Here is a 17,604-nt window from a genome sequence, read left to right on the forward strand (position 1 = left end):
CAGTCAGCAGCGCGACGGGATGAGTGCCCACCACGCAGGTGCCCGACAGGTCTTCTGAGCTCTGCACCTGCAGTGCCTGGAAAGGCTCAGGGTGTACGAGGAGGGGCCGGCGGGCAGCGTGCTCGACGCCGTCCAGCAGGACCCGCACGGGAGGCGTGAGGCTCAGGCACGTGGGCCGAGCGCCTGCCACCACTGGCAAACTCCTTGTGCGGGTCGTGGGGCTGCAGCGACGGCGTCACCACCACGTAACGAGTACCCAGCAGGTGGCGCGGAAGAGCCAGTGCCGTGTCCAGGGAGGCGCGCCTACTCGCGGTCACCACTGTCACTCCCATCGGCCGCGACGCCTCTAGGCGCACCTCGCTGCCCGCCGCCCGCCGCGAACCCACGCAGTGGTGCATCGGGTGCGCCCACACTAGCACCAGGGGCCCTTTGGGCGGTGGCGACACCTACAGCCGGAAGTTGGGCTTCTCAGCGCCGGTACTCCAAGAAAGCCATGATGAAGTCACGGCCCTGGAAACCTACAAACGCAGCCCCCGGGCCTGAGGGAACCGGGAGGGGATGGGAAGGCGTCAGCATAATCCGGTGGATTTTGAGGCCAAACACGTCATATTCTAATGCTGACTCTACCACTCCCTGGCCATGTGAACTGTGGGCAAGGTATTTAACCTCTTTGGGCCACACTTGCCTCACCTATAAGAGGTAGTGTTTAGCCCACACTTCACAGAGCTATGGGAAGATTAGACGAGATAATATACGTAAAGGCCACGGAACAATGGTATATAAACATTAACTTAAAATAAAGTTGCCTCCATTGGGCCGTCGTCCCAGAAAGGCCTGACTGTTCCCCTTCCCACAAGCAGTTTGCCCAATTCCTTGTCACAGAGTCTGCCCAAACAGTCCTTTGTCCCAGCTGGCCAGGGCCCTGTCCCAAGAAGCTCCACTGTGGCCAATCCCCTGTTGCAGAACTTGCCATGCAGCCCCTCAATCCCAGACGGCACAACCAGTCCTCTGCTGTAGATCCAGACCAGCTCACCAGCCTTCTGCATCTCCCATGGGTCACTCACCCCATAGGAAACTCAGGGCACCGAGGCACAGCGGGGCAGGTGCTCACACACGGGGCAGCCGTGGCTGGAGAGGGAGTGGACAGATCCAGGCTAGTCAGTGCAGTCTCTCCTGCTACTCTGCCCTCCAGCCCTCCTACTGCAGGAGTGGAAGGGGACACAAGAGGAATCCCAGAGAAGGGCTTGCACCTCCAAGCCCCAGGAAAAAGGCAAGATTGGGGATCTCACCTACTAGGAGCTAGACTGAGGCCAGGCACATTGTGGGGGCATTTATAGTCCCAGATGCCTGGGCCTGGCCCTCAGCACTCTCCGAGGGTCAGCACACTGATGTCCCCATTAACACTAGCTCCAGCCTGACCTGGTGCCATGGATCATAATGAGGCCTAATTATGTGGGCGGGGTCAGGGAGAAGGGGCAGACAGACAGAGAGCGGAGGGAGAGGGACAGAGAGGGAAGAGGGGAGAGACAGAGATGGGGAGGGGAGAGGCAGAGATGAGCAGAGACACTGAAAGAGGGAGAGGAAAAAATACAAGAAAATTACAGGGAGATGGAGAGACGGGTGTGGGGAGAGAGACAGGCAGAGTCGGGAATGTAGAGAGAGCTGAGAGTGGTGGAGAGATGTAAAGACCAAGAGAGACAAGAAAGATATTTCTTCAGAGGAGGGCCTTCGAGTGTGGAGGCAGTGGTTGTGTTTGGGGGAGGTGACGGCTCCAAGTTTGAGACAGAGAATTACAAATCAGGGGATGGAAGGGAGCAAGGCAAGAATACCATGGTTCCTCAGAAGAGAGGAGCAGGGCTCCTGAGCCTGCTGAGGAGGGAGAGGCTTCAGGCTTGAACTTTTGGGATCCTGGGAGGGAGGGCGCCAGGGTGCCAGGAGCCTTTGGGATTCTGCAGAAGGAGGGAGATAGAAACTGGTTTTCTGTGTGTGAGGCAGGAGGACTGGGGACCTGAAGGTGGGGGCTGGGGCCTGGACCCCTAGGGCTGGAGCCAGGTGGGAGAGGACACCATGTGCCCGATGTGGAGGTCTGGAGGATCGGGGGGTGGAGCTCCCCAAGGGAAGACAATGGCTTCCAGTCACTCCCGTCGTCCCAGAAAGTCCTGAGCCGGAGAAGAGTGGAGCCGCACGGTCCATGGAGGATCCGGGAGGAATGGCAAGGCTGCGGCTCTAGACAGGGAAAGGCAAGGGACCTTGGATACAGTTTCCAGCCCCTCCCTCCCTCAGGTCCCAGGAGCCTGCACCCCTAGTCCCTTTCCCCCCAGAACCCTTGCCTTTGGTGGGAGGAGTAGGGGGAGAATTCAAGAAGGAACCGACTTTCTTTCAGTAGCTTCATTTCACACCTGCTTAAGATCCTTCCCAGGCTCTACATCACAAGCAGAGGAGGTGAGGGAGGGCATAGGGATCAAGGTGAGGGAAGGTGTGGGAGTATAAAGGGGTGGGCCTTTCAGGGAGCAGCGATTCCCTTCCAGCCTGAGGTGGAGAACATATGTGCCAGACTTTTTTTTTTTTTTCTGGTCGCGCCACGCGGCATGCGGGATCTTAGTTTCCAGACCAGGGATGAGTGGAGAAGCAGGAAGGCGGTGAGTTCCCAGCCCTGGGGACCACAGCATTCAGGGCTGTGGATGAAGAGGAAGTTCCCAAAGAACTGATGTTTTATCCAGAGTGAAGTGTACCCCAGGGGTTCCACAGAGGTGAAGCCACAATATACCGAGAATAAAGTCCTTTGAAGTCTCACAGTTTATACCCTAAATTCTCATCAATTTTGCATTCACCTCCATCAGTCTATCCATGTGAGTTCTCATATAAAAAGAAGATTTTCAAGTACTTACCAATGACACCCTTTAACCTACCCTTGTGTACTCCCCTCCCACACTCAACAGTGAAAATCTTCAAGTGAAAATGAAGCTCTGGGTTCAGCCTGTGGCTATGGAATCTCCCCAGCCCATCTGCTGGTACACTGGGGTGTCTGTCACCCAAGCATTCAAGGCTCTTCAAAAGCCTAACCAGTGGCCAGACACTCCCAACCCCTCCTAAGGCAAATGAGCCTCCCACCTTGACCTTGTTCTGTGCCATGTACCCCTCCCCACCCTCCCCACCATAGATCTAAGGTCCAAACCCGATCCTGCCCCTCCCGTGGCTCCAGTGCCCCTGGTGTGGAGTCACAGTTTGTAAGCCTGGCAGCAGGCGTCCGCCCACTTCTTAAGCTCACCTGTCACCGTCCCCCCTTCTCGCACTCTGTGCTCCAGCTACACGGAACTTTGGCCAGCTCTCCAAGTGCACAATCCTCTCTCTTCCCTTCCCTTCCTTGCATACAATGTTCTCTCTCCTTGGAAGACCCTCTCTTCTCCCGGCTCTTTGTATATCCTTCAAGTGTGCAGGGCCCAGTGCAAAGTGAAAATGTGGAGTCCCTTGTTCAAAAATCATTAAGAATTTCATGATGGTGACAGCAGGGCATCAGCCAAGCACAGCGTCCTTTTAAACACAGGGCACTGGGCGACTACACAGGGCACGCTGCCATGAAGCCGGCCCTGCCTTCAGGAAATCTTGGATTCTCCCCACCTCCCATTCTAGGCTCAGTTAGGAGCCCCTTCTGGGCTCCCAGATCCCTTGGGCTTAAACAGGCCCTAATCATTTTTGCCTGTGCTTCCCCCATCCCAGCCCTGACCACTCTGAGCTGCCATTGTTTGGTAAGTGTTTACTTCCTCCACCAGACTTGAACTCTATGAGGGCAGGATCTGGGGCTGTGTTGGTCACCACTGTGTTCCCAGCATCACTCTGCACAGGTCAGGGCAACACTGAGCTTTGATACTTAACCTTGTTTTTGTGAGGCATGGTCAGGGAGGAACCAAAGGCAGGAGCCATGCCCAAGTTCAACCTAGAAAAGAAACATCCCCTTTCTGAGGACCCTTTGTCTGATTCTCCCACATATGTGCCCAGGTAAAGAGTTGTGAATGCTTGGCATTAGCTGAGGCCTCTCAAGGGATCACAGGTATGTCCAGACCCTCAGGGCCTGTGGGGGATTAGCCACACCCAGACACCTGGGCTGGATCTGGCAGGACCCAGACAGGGGAGAGTCCTGGTATCAGGACTAGAGTGTCTTCAAGAAAATGCTCCAATAGCCTGGAGCTTTGGCCCCGGGAAAGCTGGTCTCAAAAATGTGCAGGGCATCCTCAAAGCCAGATGGAGGATGGACAGTGGAAAGGGTAGCATTCTCTGAGCTCAGGAAACTGGTGGACTCAGTCAGGCAATGTTGCACAAGCTACATTTTAACTTTAAATTCCAGACACGTGACAATTTGTCCACAGTTGTATTGTTTCTGCCTGGGGGTGGGGGATGGTCCAGGCATCCTGTGCGGGAGGCAGAAGGGGACCACGTTAGAGGGACCAGCCTGCCCCCATGGGCCTCCTCCCACCTCCGACTTCTGAATGTGTAATAAGCTACCACTGGGTGTATGTCCGCCTTCTGGGCCTGCATTTCCTGTGTCCACATTCCCCCCCCCGACCAGCCATGGCCTCAGTCCTAGCACTTGAACCTAGAAAAGGTCCTTAATTCCTGCACTATAGGGAAGTCAGCTCCCCCTTCTAAGGAATGGGTCCTTGGATATCAGAGACCTAGGCTCTACAACTCTTCTTCCCGGTCTCTGCAATCTTGCCTGAGAACCGGGTAGTTGGACAGTGGTCCACACTGTCCCCTTCTGTGTAGGGGATGGAGGCCTCTGGTGAGGTAGTTTCAAATCTCTGAATCCATCCATTTCAGGTCCCAAACTTGTCCGGCCACTTTTTGGCCTGGATCGTCACAATAGCCTCCGCCCTGGTCTCTGTGCTTCACCTTTGTCCTGAACATGCAAACAGAACTGCCAGCTTCCTTGAGATCAGGGAGCCCTACTCTCCTCACCGCTCAAAACCCTCCAATGGCTTCTCGTGCCACTGAGAATAAAGCCCAGGCTCCTCCAAGCCACCTACAGGGTCCTGCATCACCTGCCCCCTTCTTGCTCTCCAGCCTCAACACGGCATCATTCCCTTTTTCCTCACCCCACTCCAGCCCCCTGGCCTCCTGCAGTGCTGTTCCACTTGTATGGAATGTCCTTTCCACCCATTGTGTAGTTTACTCCAACCTGAGCATCTCAGCAGAGGCGTTACTTCCTCCAGGAAGCCTCCTTCAACCTTTCTTCCTGGGTCAAGTCCCCTGGTTATAGGGTCTCACAGTTCCAAGGCTCTCTCCTGCATGACCTGTCTTGTCACCATACGTGCTTTACACCTGCTAATTTGACCCTTGTTTCCCCCACCAAATGGTGAGATATGGGAGGGCAGGACAGGCCTGTATTTGTTCAGTATTGAATCCCCAGCACGTTGCACACAGTGGGCACGCAATAAATTGTTCAAATTTTAAAAGGAGGGTTGAGGGGTGGCTCACTCTGGCTCCCCCTCATGGCAGCAACTGGTATTTTGTAGCGGGCGCTAGGTATCCATCCCATTGTCCCACTCCCTGGGCCCTTTTACCCAAGACACCTCGCTCTCCCTGATGGCTTCACCTGACCTCAGCCACCGAGGGTAACAAACAACAAGAAGAAGGAGGACTGGGGATGCTGCTGGAGGACTCAGGAGTCAGATCAGGTCCCTGGGACTTAGGTTGTTCCCTTGGCCGACGTAGGATCATTTCCAAGGCCTACACCCATCGAGAAAGCTTCGCCAGAATCTAGGATGTTATCCCACGAGAACAAGTCAAGTGAGCCAGATCATGAGAATGGCCCATCCAGTCTTGGGCTCTCTTCACCATGCCCCTCACACATCACTTCAGAGAAGAATGACAGGACCTGAGTTCCCTCCACATCTCTGCCTCTGGACCGCTAGAGGTGGCCTGAAGTCAGGGAGCGCTATCTTCTTACTGCCGATCCCATTCCTGGATCTCCAGTGAGGCTCAACATTTCCAAGGCCCAGGGTTTAGTCTTGCAAACCTCCAGGCCTGGTGTCTGAGTGGGGGAGCCTAGAGCAGACCTAGACTGAGTGACGACCAGCCCTGGAGAGACGTGGGGCAGAAAGGCCCAGATCAACCTGAACCAGGCTCTAGACCCTGAGAATCACAGGGTCTACACTCCCTGTCTACACTTTCTTCCCTCCTACTCTCAGATCAGCTGGATTTGGCAACTGCCCAGCTGATCCCCTAACACTGCTCTCGCTGAGGTCACCGCAGCCTTGATATCATTAAACACAAGAGTCACTTGGGTCTGACTTGCCTGGTTTGCTTCACTCCATCCCTTCACCTACTGCTCCTATTTAGTCTTTTTTAGTCTAGGTTTTTATTTGCCTGTCCCTTAAATACGGAGAATTTGGTGGCCTCAGTTCCCCATCACAGCTGACAGAGCCCTCATTTCTGTCCCCAGTTCCAGTCTTAGACCAGGGGTCCTAAGGTCTCCTGGCTGCCACGCCTTGGTGGCACACCCATCCTCTGGGCCCCCCATATCCACCAAGTCCCAGAGGCATTGGTGGTACAGTGGTGAGCACAGCTGCCTTCCATATCCACCAAGTCCCACACTGGCCTCAGCATCTTCCCCAAACCTGCCCCTCCTCCCCGGTTCTGTATCAGGGCAGCTCCACTGTCCCTCCCTTGGCCAGAGCCCTGGGCCTTACCCTGGACACTTCTCTCCCCCACAGCCCTTCAGCTCCATAACCCATCCACTCAGCTTCTTGAATGTCTCTCTCACCCACCCCCTACTCCCCTCCCCCAGGCTGGCCCTGGTCCAGCCTTGTCCTCGCCCACCCAGGTCCCTGCCATGGTTTCCCCCAGGCTCCCAGCCTCAGTCTTCTCCTCTGGCCCACCCTCCTCATAACGGCTAGAAGGATCTTCCTAAAGCCCAAACCTGACCCCCTCCCTCCCTTGCATAGACTCCTCCGTGGCTCCCCAGTACTATCAGGCCAGAGTCTGAGCTCCTCAGCCTGGAGGTCCTGAGCCCTGCCCACCCTTCCTGCCTCACTTCTACCACGGCACCCCCAGTGCCTGGCACTCCCTAAGCCCTTGCTTGTGCTGTCCCTCTGCCTGGAACACCTTTCCCACTGCTCTTTGCCCATTTATCTCCTTCAGACGTCATTCTCAGATCACGTCTCCTTCCTGAAGCCCTCCCTGACCACACCCTGGGCTGAGACAGGCCCCTTTTCTGGGCTCCTACAGTCCCCTAGGCGTCCCTCCTCACCACGACTCTGCTTGCTCTGAGCTATCACCGTCTGAGGGGCAGCGCTGGGGGCTGCCTGAGTCACTGCAGCACCACCCAGCACAGGGCAGGCCCGGAGAGGACACTCAAGGAATGTCTGTTGGTTACAGGGATGACCATCCTCAGCCTCATCCAGGGACTTCAGACAGAACTGGGGGGTGGTTCTCTCCCCAGAGGGGGCATCCCAGCTCCAGACCCCTGAACGATCCCCCAACCCCAACAGACAGAGACAAGGGCAAGGGCCCAGGCCCAAGCTTAGAAAAATAGGACTTTCTTGTTGTGCCCCGGTGCCCGCGACACCCTCCCCATCAGAGTTTTAAAAACCGTGAGCAATTTGGTGAGTCTGAGGCCAGGTCCCACGGGGTGTCTGGGTCCTGCTACCCCTGGGGCCAGAAGGGCCGTGGAGGTGGGCGCGAAGCTAGGGTCCTGTGGGTTCGTGGCTGGGCCCCCAGGGCTCACAGTCCAGCTGGACCACGGTGTGGGCCCTGGGTGCGGCCGGCTCAGGAGCCGGCGGGGCCAGCGTGGGGCCCAGGGCGCCATTGGTCTGGGAGCAAACGCTGCTGACAGGCGCAGGTGCCTTGGCCTTGCCCGGGGGTTGGCCACCGTGCACCTTGTAGCGCATGAGCAGCACGAAGATGAAGACCAGTACCGAGGCCACGATAACACCACCCAGTGCGATGATCATAGTGCCGCCCAGGAAGGGTGCGTGTGGGGTCCCGCAGGGCCGCAGCGCTGGCTCAGTGGAGAAGCGGTGGCAGCCCACGGGCCGTGTGGCTGTCAGCCCCGTGGCGCCGTCCTCGTACACGGCTAGCACACACAGATCGTAGGTGCGGCCTGATGCCAGGTCCGTCAACAGGAAGGAGCTGCTGTCGGCTGGGATCATCCTGGAGGGACAGACAGGTGGGAGTCAGGTCTCCGGCTGCCCAGCACCCACCCTGCACTCTGCCCCACCCCTCCGGGCTGGAGGATTTCCCCCCAGGCCGCTGTCTCATTTCACCCTAGCCCCTGAGTTCCCTGTAACCACTACTGGAATTCCCTTTGGTCTGATACCCATCAGCTGCCCGATATCCCTCCGTTCTGTTAGCCTGTTTCACCCGAGCCCACCTTCTCATTTTCCTGCTGCTCGAATACCCACGTGATCTCCCTGTGGCCTTAATGCCCAAATCCCCTCTAGTGCCGCTGCCCGCTTCCCCTCTGCGCTGCTGCCCAGCTTCCCGCTAGCCCCACTGCCCCCCACGTGGGGTTTCATTTTATACCCCACTGCCTGGCTCCCATTCTGCACTGCCCCCCAATTTCCCACCAGCCTGCAGCCCATGTTCCCTCTAGCTCTGCTGCCCAGCTTTGCTCCACTCTCCTGCCTGACTTCACGCTGGTCCCCCCACCCTACTCTCCCCTAGCTCACGGCCTGAGTCCCTCCAGTTTACTACCCCATTTCCCGCCAGCCCACCACCGAGTTCCCTCCAGCCCTGCTGCTAGACATCTCTCCAACTCAGCACCCAGTTTTGTTCTAATGCTGTCTGGTATCCCTCTAACCTGATGCCCATTTCCTTCTAGCCACATCCCCCCCACGCCCATCCAATTTCCCTCTAATCCCACCTCCCAGTCTCCCTCTAGACCTTCACCTAACTTCCCTCTGCTCCTCTGACTTTCCTCCAGCAGGTGCCTGGTTTCCCTTTTCCAGCTGCCTGACTTTCCTCTAGTGTTAAACCTAGAATTCTCTCTAGTCTAACCGCCTGATTCCCCCATAGTGCTGATGCCCGATTTCCTTCTAACCTGCCAATGAATGTCCCCCGAGCCCCAGTGCCGCTGCTGTGTTATTATTACCATATCCACAGACTGCTTTCCAGTGAGCCCTGTCATCTGGCTCCATTTTCATTAAACTGATGTGCCTCAGTCATCACTGCTGAGTTCTTTTTCTCCCTGTTGCCTTATTTCTTTCCAGTTCTGTTCCCTGATTCTCTTTTATCTCTCTGGCCTGGTTTCTATTTATCCTTATCTTTCCCATTTCCTTTTATCCTTAGTACCCAATTCCACTATATTTCCTTTTGTAGCATGGCACCCTCTTGGAGATTTAACTTGTTTTATAATCTCTGATTTATTCTCAAACTGCTTTAATGAGGGAACTCCGTGATTATCTCTAGGAGGGTGATGATCTAGGAGAGCATTTGTCCCGTCCCCTGCCAGGCAAGGTAGATAGGACTTGTGTGATTTTCAGGTGTGGGCCCTCCATGGAATCTACTGAGTACCGCTGTCTGCAAAAGGGAGTGGAAAAAGCTCGTTGGATTTCCAGGACTGAAAAGGAAATCAAGTGACTATCTTTTGAGGTTTGGGCTTCTGGGGAGGCACAGGGAACCCAGGTACTGGGTTTACAAGGTGAAGACCCCAGGCCTTGGGAGGCCCAGTCCTCTGCAGCCAGGTGTCAGGGACTGTACCCTTGGCCCAGCCTGGCAGTGAGAACCGGGAGCCATCCACAGGCATCCGTGCAAGGCTGGACTTGGGTAAGAAGTGTCAGCACACCTGGATGAGAGCCACCACTAGTGACCACTAGTGGCCACAGCAGATGTTCCAAGTGCTCTCCGGCTTGGGGGCAGAAGTTATGTAACCCGCCTCTTGGAGTGTGTAAACCCCAAGTTTTGTGTTTGCAACAAGAGAAGGGAGAAGGGAGTCCCCAGCAGTGGCCGACTGAACATTCCTGTTCACCCAGAGGTGGAGCTTGAACTAGGTTTAATTTGATTTAGAAAACCAAAAGTTGAGATGTCACCACGTTGGAACTCCAAACACACGGAGCAGGTCACACCACACAAACCCAAAGCCTAATCTCTATGTAACCTCCTGCCCCATTTTCCTTTTAACCTCTGGTCTGAGTTCCTTTGCAGCCAGGCTGCCTCACTGCATTTTTCCCATGATCTGTGTACTCTCCCGCTTGATCTCTTTTTCTTCCTGCAGACTGGCTTGAGTCTAGCCCTGTCATCTGGAAATACCTGGTTTCTCCTTACCACTTAAGTTGGTTTGTATCCCCTCAACGTTGCCCCTCACCCCCAATTATCTTTTTACTCTTCTGGCCTGATTACTATTTATTCTTGCTGCCTTCTTTCTTTTTACCACTGCTGCCGGATTTCTTTTACCCTCTCTGCCTGATTTCTTTTACCTCTGCTGTCTGATTGCCTTTGTAACCTTGCAGCCTCATTTCCAGTGCTGCAGCCTGGGGTATCAGTAGGTGTTCCTCCAACCCTCCCTCCACCTCGCTCCCACACCCAAACTGCCCGCCGCCTGGACCCTGCACCTGTAGACGAGGATGTCGTCGGCTGAGCTGTTGTACTGGATTTGGTACATGCGGATGCCTGGGATGGGCCGCTGATCTGGCCACTGGACTAGAGCAGCTGTGGCCCCATGCTCAGTCACCTGGACGCCACGGTCAGTAGGGGGCCCAGCGTCAGCCGCCTTGGCGGAGGCAGAGACCGAGGCGGCAGAGGGCGGGGTGAGGGCATCAGGATCCCCGTCCCGCGGGGGGTCACAGCTTGTGCTGTTGGCTAGCTGGGGGGGTGGCGGGGGGCCCACGGTCAGCTCCACAGCAGCCGTGGCCTCGCCAGCTGCATTGGCCGCGATGCAGGTAAAGATGCCGCCATCGCCCGGCTCGGTGACCAGCAGCTCCAGCGTCCCGTTAGGGAAGGCGCGAGCTCGGCTCGAGTTGCCCAGCAGCCGGCCCTGGGGTGACACCCAGCGCACGCGGGGCTCGGGGTCGCCCACTGCCCGGCAGCGCAGGGCGGCTGGCCGACCGGCAGGCACGGCCAGGGGCGGCGAACGGTGTGTCACCACGGGGGGCTCGCACACAAACTCCTCCTCACCCACAGCCCAGAAATAGCGGCCGCCCAGGGCCGGCGGGGAGGCGCAGGCCTCGAGGTCGTCCTCCCGCGCCAGCCGCCGGAGCCACACCAGCTCACAGTTGCAGTGCAGGGGGTTCCCGCCGAAGGCCAGCACCAGCGCGGACGCGGGGGAGCCGCGGGGCCTGGCCAGCAGCGGCAGGCGGGAGAAGAGCGGGTCGGGTGGGATGGTGGTTAGGCGGTTGGAGGTCATGTCCAGCCTCGCCAGCTTGTGCAGGCGGGAAAAGGCGCCGGCGGGCACGGAAGCCAGTAGGTTGTGGTCGAGGCCCAGCGTGTTGACGTTGCCCAGGCGGCCCAGCGCCTCCCAGGGCAGCTGTTCGAGGTTGTTGTAGGAGAGGTCGAGGTCCTCGAGTGTCTCAGCGCAGTCGTCCAGGGCCCCAGCCGCCAGGGCTGCCAGCTGGTTGTTGCTCAGGATGAGGTGGCGTAAGTTGACCAGGCCGCGCAGCTGCCCCTCACCCAGCGAGGTCAGCCGGTTGCCGTCCAGGTGCAGAGCGCGCAGGGCGCGAAGGTCAGCGAAGGCGCCGGCGGCCACGTGGCGGATGGTGTTGCGTGACAAGCTCAGGTGCAGCAGGCCCGTCATGTTGGCCAGGTCACGGCGCCGCACGGTCGCGATGAAGTTGTCCGCCAGGCGCAGCTCGGCCGCCCGGCGGTCCAGCGAGGGCGGAACGAACAGAAGGCCTGCCCCCGGGCACAGCACGCTTAGGGGCAGGGACTGTGTCTGGCAGCGGCAGCGGCGGGGACACGGGCTGGGTGTGGCTGGCTGGGGTGGAGACGAGGCGGGGGCCAGCGGCAGCAGGCAGAGGAGCAGAGGGAGGACGGCCATCGCGGGCAGCGGCGGCCTGCAGGGAAGAAGGGGGGAGTTAGGGCGGGCTGAGGCCAGAAGAGGGGGGGGCCAAAGGGGGTTGGGGTGGTCTGAGACCAGAAGAGAAGGTCACAGAGCAGAAGACTTGGTCAAGGATGGTCAGAGAGAGGACTGGTCAGACAGATCAAAAGCCAGAGGAGACGGTAAAAGACTCAGAGAGATGCTTCACGGGGGAACCGAGGGAGCAGAAATGTGCAAAGGTGGTCAGAGGGAAGGGAGGTGATTAGAAACGGTTAGAGACAGTCAGAGAACAGGATCAGTAGTCAGGGTGGGTAGAAGGTAAGCCAGAGAGCTTTAGACGTGGTCAAAGAGAGATACTCAGAGATGGCCAAAGAGAGAAGAGTTGGTCAGGGTGGTGGGAATGATTAGAAGTAGCCAGACGTGACCAGAGAAGAGAGGTGGTTAGAGATGGTCAAGAAGATCAGAAGTGGACAGAGAGGGGAAGTGGCCAGGGGTGGTCAGATCCAGGAGAGATGGTCAAAGATGGTCCAAAATGGTCAAAAGGCAGAGAGGCAGTCAGAGAGAGGAGGAGAGGACAGACATGTCAGAGACAGCTGGACATGGGACAGCTGGTTAGGATGATGGGTGTGGGGAGAGGTCATCAGAGAGAGGAAAGGCAACCAGAGATGTTAGAAATGATCAGAGAACACCAATGAGCAAGAGAGACAGAGAGAAGAGAGGCAGTCAACAAAGGCCAGGATGGCCACAGACTGGCAGCTGGAGTCAGGAGTGGGTGGAGGGCAAGAGAGATGGTGAAAGATGGTCCGAGAGAGGAAAGGCGGATAAAGGAAGTCAGAGAGGAGAGACGGATGGAAGCGGCTGGAGAGAAGCGTGGTAGAAAAAGATGTCAAAGATGGTCAGAGACAGTCACAGGTCAAGGCTTAGAGTCAGGGGTAGACACGGGCGCGAGAGCTGCTGAAAGATGATAAGAGAGCGGTACCTTGGACAGCAATGTCAAAGGTGGTCATTGAGTGAAACAGTAGACAGAGGTGGCTGGAGAAGCTGTGGACAGGGGGGTTAAAGATGATGATCAAAGACAGACGTGGCAGACAGAGACGGTCATTGAGAGGAGTGGTGGCCAGAGGTAGCCAGAGAGAAGAACAGTGGACAGAAGTGTCAAAGATGATCAGAGAGAGGAGAGGTGAATAGAGATGGTCAGTGAGAGGAGAGGCAGAGAAAGGAGACTGGAGAGCGGAATGGTGGACAGGAGAGGCAGCTGGAGATGATCAAATAAGACAGATGGTAGGAAGACGCTGGAGAGGCGGCGGGGGGCGGGGGGGAGGGGGTGGTGGTGAGTGGGTCACAGACCTGGAGATGCCATCAACTGGGGAAGAGGAGGTCAGAGAGGGGCAGGGCTGGCCAAATGTCCAGAGAGTGCTTGAAGCAGAGCAGGAGCTGGAGGCAGACCCTTGTGAGGGGATATCTGTTTCCTGGGGAAACTCCAAAGGTGCCCAGGGGGACCTGGTAATCCTTACCTCCACCCCCAGTCACAGAGTTCCTCCCAAGTCCCTCCCCACCATGGGGTCTCCCAGTAGCCTTACCTGAGCTGGAAGCCCCCCCGGGGAGCAGAGTCCTCAAGCTCCAAGGGGGTCAGGGGTCAGGGCTCTGGAGGGGGTGCCTGGTCATTCCTTCCCTGTCCCCAAGGCCTCTGTAGAGGGACTGTCTGTTGTGTCTCAGCTCAGATTTGTGGCCACGGAGTCTCTAGACCTTGATACTTTGGGTCCTAGATCTCCAACTATTGGGCCTCTAAGGGTCCAATTTTAGAGACTCAGGCCCCAGTTTGGGTTGCTTGGAGTCATGGTCTCCCAGCTCCAGTCCTGGGATGCTAAACAGTCAAATGGAGAGTTTAAGATCTGAGTCCCAAGCCCAGTCTTGGGATCCAATACTGGGGTGCTGGGTTCAGATACTGGGGCTCTGAGTCAAGATTTGCCCCAAATTTCAGCATTCAGGTTTGCAGCAAGGACTTCAGGCCCAAACCCAGGTTTAGGCCCTTTGGAATGCCAGGGTTCAGATCTTGGAATCTGAGGCCTGATGTCTCAGGGTTGGGGTCCCAAATAGTGGGTTCCAGGGTATAGAAATGAGAATCCAGTCCCAGATTTCAAGGTCCCAGGCACAGAACTCAGAGTTCAGCTCCAGATTTGGGGTTTTAGATGCCAAATCTTGAGGTTCAGGCTCCAAATCTTGGGGTCCATGTTCCAATTCTTGGGGTTCAGGCTCCAAATCTTGGGGTCCCAGGGACTGATGTTGAGATTTCAGCCCCAGATATTGATGTTCAGGCTCCAGGTCTTGGGGTCCCAGCCCCAAATCAGGCTCCCAGGCTTGGGTTTTACCAGATCTCTGGATCCAATCTCGGGGTGCAGGCCCCCGATTTCGGGGTGCGGGTCCTGGATCTGGGGTGGCGGCGTCCCGACTTGCTTCCCGGGCTGCGGCGGGGGCTGGCCCAGAGGGAGGGGGCGGCTGCGGTGGGGGCGGGGGGCGGCCAGGCAGCCCCGGGGGCCGGGGTGGGGCGAGGCCTGGGCGCGGACAGACACGGACACGCGGGGTGGGGGCACCGCAGCACAGGCGGGGGCAAAGGGGGGAGGGGCCGCGCTCACAGACCCCTCCCCCGCCGGGGCCAGGGCGGGGGCCGGGCAGGCGGGCCGGGTCCGGGCGCTCCCGCGGCCTCCTCGCCGGGAACCCAGGGCCGTGCGCGCGCCCGTGCTTAAAGGCGCAGGCCCCGCGCGCGCCCGCACTTAAAGGTGTAGGCAGGTCCCCTCGCGCAAAGGCGCGCCCCTGGCCTCACCTCTCATGGAGTCGTTCTGGCTTTGCTTCGGAGAGAGAATCCTTGGATAAAGAGAGAGTCAGAGAGACAGAGAGAGACACAGAGACTGAGACAGAGAGACACACAGAGATAGAGAAAGACAGAGATAAAAAGGCAGGCTTAGATTGAGGGACAGAGAAGAGTAGAATGAGAGGCAGATAGAGAGACAGAGAGATAGGAAGAGACACACATATTCAAGGAGAGATGGAAATACAGAGACAGTGACAGACCCAGAAAGAAAAAGAGAGACAAGAGACAGCACAGGTTAGAGATTGAGATGGAGAGAAAGTCAGAGAGACAGAGAAATGGGGGAGAGACAGAGAGAGAGACAGACTGACCTGGGGCAACTCAGCTATGAGGATGGGTACGCGTATATGTGTGTGTCCAGTTCTCATTCACAGCCTTGAATGTGGTTCTCCATCCCAGAGCCCCCGGCCCCCACAGAAGCCTGTATCCTTCTGTCCCTCTGCCTCAGCACCACCTCTCTGGGATGTCCTTCCCTCAGGTGGAGTTTCCTTTCTTGAACCCTGCCCAGCAACAAGCCTGATCTTTCAGGCCAGAGGGGAGACTCTGCTCCTTCCCAAGACTCCTTGCCCTGGCTGCAAGGGGAAAACTTGGCTCCAAGACCCTGTGCCCTCTGGATTTAGAGCTAGACCTCAAGATACATTGGCCAGATATCCCATGGGGAAGGAGAAGATAGGAATTGGGAGAGAGGCAGGGGGCTGGCTGGGTTGACCCAGAAAAGTATGTCCACTGCCTTCCCCTCTCCCCAACTCAGGTCCACTGCCCCACAGAATATCCTACTAGAATTGTATTAACACATGACTCACCAGGAGTGGTGTCTTCCTGTGCTGATGCTTGTGGAGGATAGTGGAGGAGAGGATGGGGGGGTGGGTCCCACATGTTTCCTGGCAGATGGTGTTGCAGGAAGAGGGATGTGGGCCGTGGTCTACAAGCCTGGCCTGGGAACGTTGCTATTGGTTATAGCAACGTGGGGGACTTAATCTTTTGGTAGCCCTCGTCCGAAGGGGACACAGCCTTGGCTTGTGGTCATGGCCCTACCCTGGGGGGACCTGATCACAAACCACCCCCGGGAACCCCCAACTGAGCAGAGGAGTAAAGTAACCTTGTTGGGGGCGGGGGCATGAATGCACATCCACCCTGGCATCCCTAGCTCTGCTGAAGGTTTCAGAACAGACTTTTGGCTCCTTCCACTTACGTGTATTGAAAAATTGCAGCTAAAATTAACTCAGCTCTAGGGTCCACCTTTCCCAATCATTAGCAAAGTTCATCAGTGCTCCTGGTCCAGCACAGCAGATACGGGTTTCTCAGACGCTCAGAAAAAGGGTGAGAAATTTCAGAGATGCTGCAGAAGTGGTGGAGGTGGGGGAGATAGAGGAAGATACCTGGAGACAGTCCCAAACAGACTGGGATTAGAATTCAGAGGAACTCGCTGATTTGGGGTATGGCCCCACGAAATAGGCAAGGGAGGGGGAAGAGTGAGGCAGAGGAGGAACAAAGTTAATAGAAGGTGCAGACGAGGAATGGGTTACCTCTTTGGACAACTGGGGCTCAGTTCTGCTGGGGAACATTAAGGAATCCTGTAGAACACATCAGAATTGTCGTTCCTTCCCTTCCTTCCCTGCTGCAAAGTTCAGAGAGGCTCGGGCATTTATCCACAGAATCTTGCCCCCTTTGGTGATGACTGTCCCTTGGTGAGAGGGGGTGGTCTTGAGAGCCATCTGAGATCTGAGGTGGAAAAGCAGAGGGTTGACTTGCATGAACTAGACCCAAGGCCCTCACACTTTAGCTGCATCAGGATCACCTGGAGGACTTGTTAACCATAGATCTCCAGGCCCCAGTCCCAGAGTTTCTGATTTGCATTTCTACCTTCCCAGGTGATGGTAATGCTGCTGGTCCAGGGACCACACTTTGAGAACCACTGGGCTAAACCAGGAACATCTGCAACGTGCGTGGTACTGTCCACCACACCTATGCCAAAAACTGGTGAATTGAGGGCATGCAGCACCCCAAGTGTGTGCCAAAGAAACCCACATGTTTAGAGACATAAAGAGAGATTTGGCAACAGAGAAGGGCAGAGGCAAAGCTCGCTAGTTCAACATTTACTTTGGATTTCTGGGCATGGTTGTGTGCTAGATGACACTGCAGTAAAAGTGTGACCAAGACAGCGTCAGGTCCTGCTTCACTGAGCTCACATTCCAAAAAGGAGAAAGACACATCTCTAGACAGGCCGGCGTGGTCAGGGAGGGGATGGGAGAAGCTTGGGCTAGAAAGACTGGGACTGTCATGACAGAAGGCCAGGCCATAGTGGTCAAAGTGTGCTAGGGGAAGCACAGGGCAAAATAATAAGGGCTCTGATGACAAAGCACAGGCCACAGTGGTCAGGGCTCTCATGGGGGAAACAGAGGGTGTGGGCCCCAGAGCCAGAGTCCAACCCTTCTCCCCCCAACCCCCCCACCCCCCGAGTCAGGAGGGTTTCCTGGAGGAGGGGGGTCTTTATACTGAGATCTGAAGGATAATTACGAATGAAGCAGGTGGGCAAAGGGACCCCCCTATGCTGTTTGTGTGCCCTCATGCCACAGCATGTGCAGTCTGGGGCAGTGGTCCCTGCGGTGCCTGAATAGCACCGTGTATGTGTCTGCATGTGCTGTAATCTCTCATTAGCTCCTGAAAGGGGATCCTGGTGGAATGCTTGTTTGGGGGACTCTGCTTGATTGCTGCATTTACTTAATTGCAACATCTGGAGAAGGGGACAGAAGCAGCGGAAACAGCCACA

General features: G+C 56.6%; 1 protein-coding gene across 1 annotated transcript; it reads right to left on the reverse strand.

Annotated features, from left to right (window-relative positions):
• Positions 1-7,519: 7,519 nt before the first annotated feature.
• Positions 7,520-14,711, reverse strand: LRFN3 (leucine rich repeat and fibronectin type III domain containing 3). The gene is made up of 3 exons (XM_082437123.1): positions 13,549-14,711; positions 10,548-11,984; positions 7,520-8,148 (listed from the first exon to the last, which is right to left on the reverse strand). The coding sequence occupies exons 2-3, from the start codon at positions 11,966-11,968 to the stop codon at positions 7,683-7,685; spliced, it is 1,887 nt and encodes a 628-aa protein (XP_082293249.1). The 5' UTR covers positions 11,969-11,984; positions 13,549-14,711; the 3' UTR covers positions 7,520-7,682.
• Positions 14,712-17,604: the final 2,893 nt, after the last annotated feature.

The sequence above is a fragment of the Balaenoptera physalus genome, assembly GCF_965194825.1.
Source record: "Balaenoptera physalus genome assembly, chromosome: 19".
Taxonomy (NCBI): Eukaryota; Metazoa; Chordata; class Mammalia; order Artiodactyla; family Balaenopteridae; genus Balaenoptera; species Balaenoptera physalus.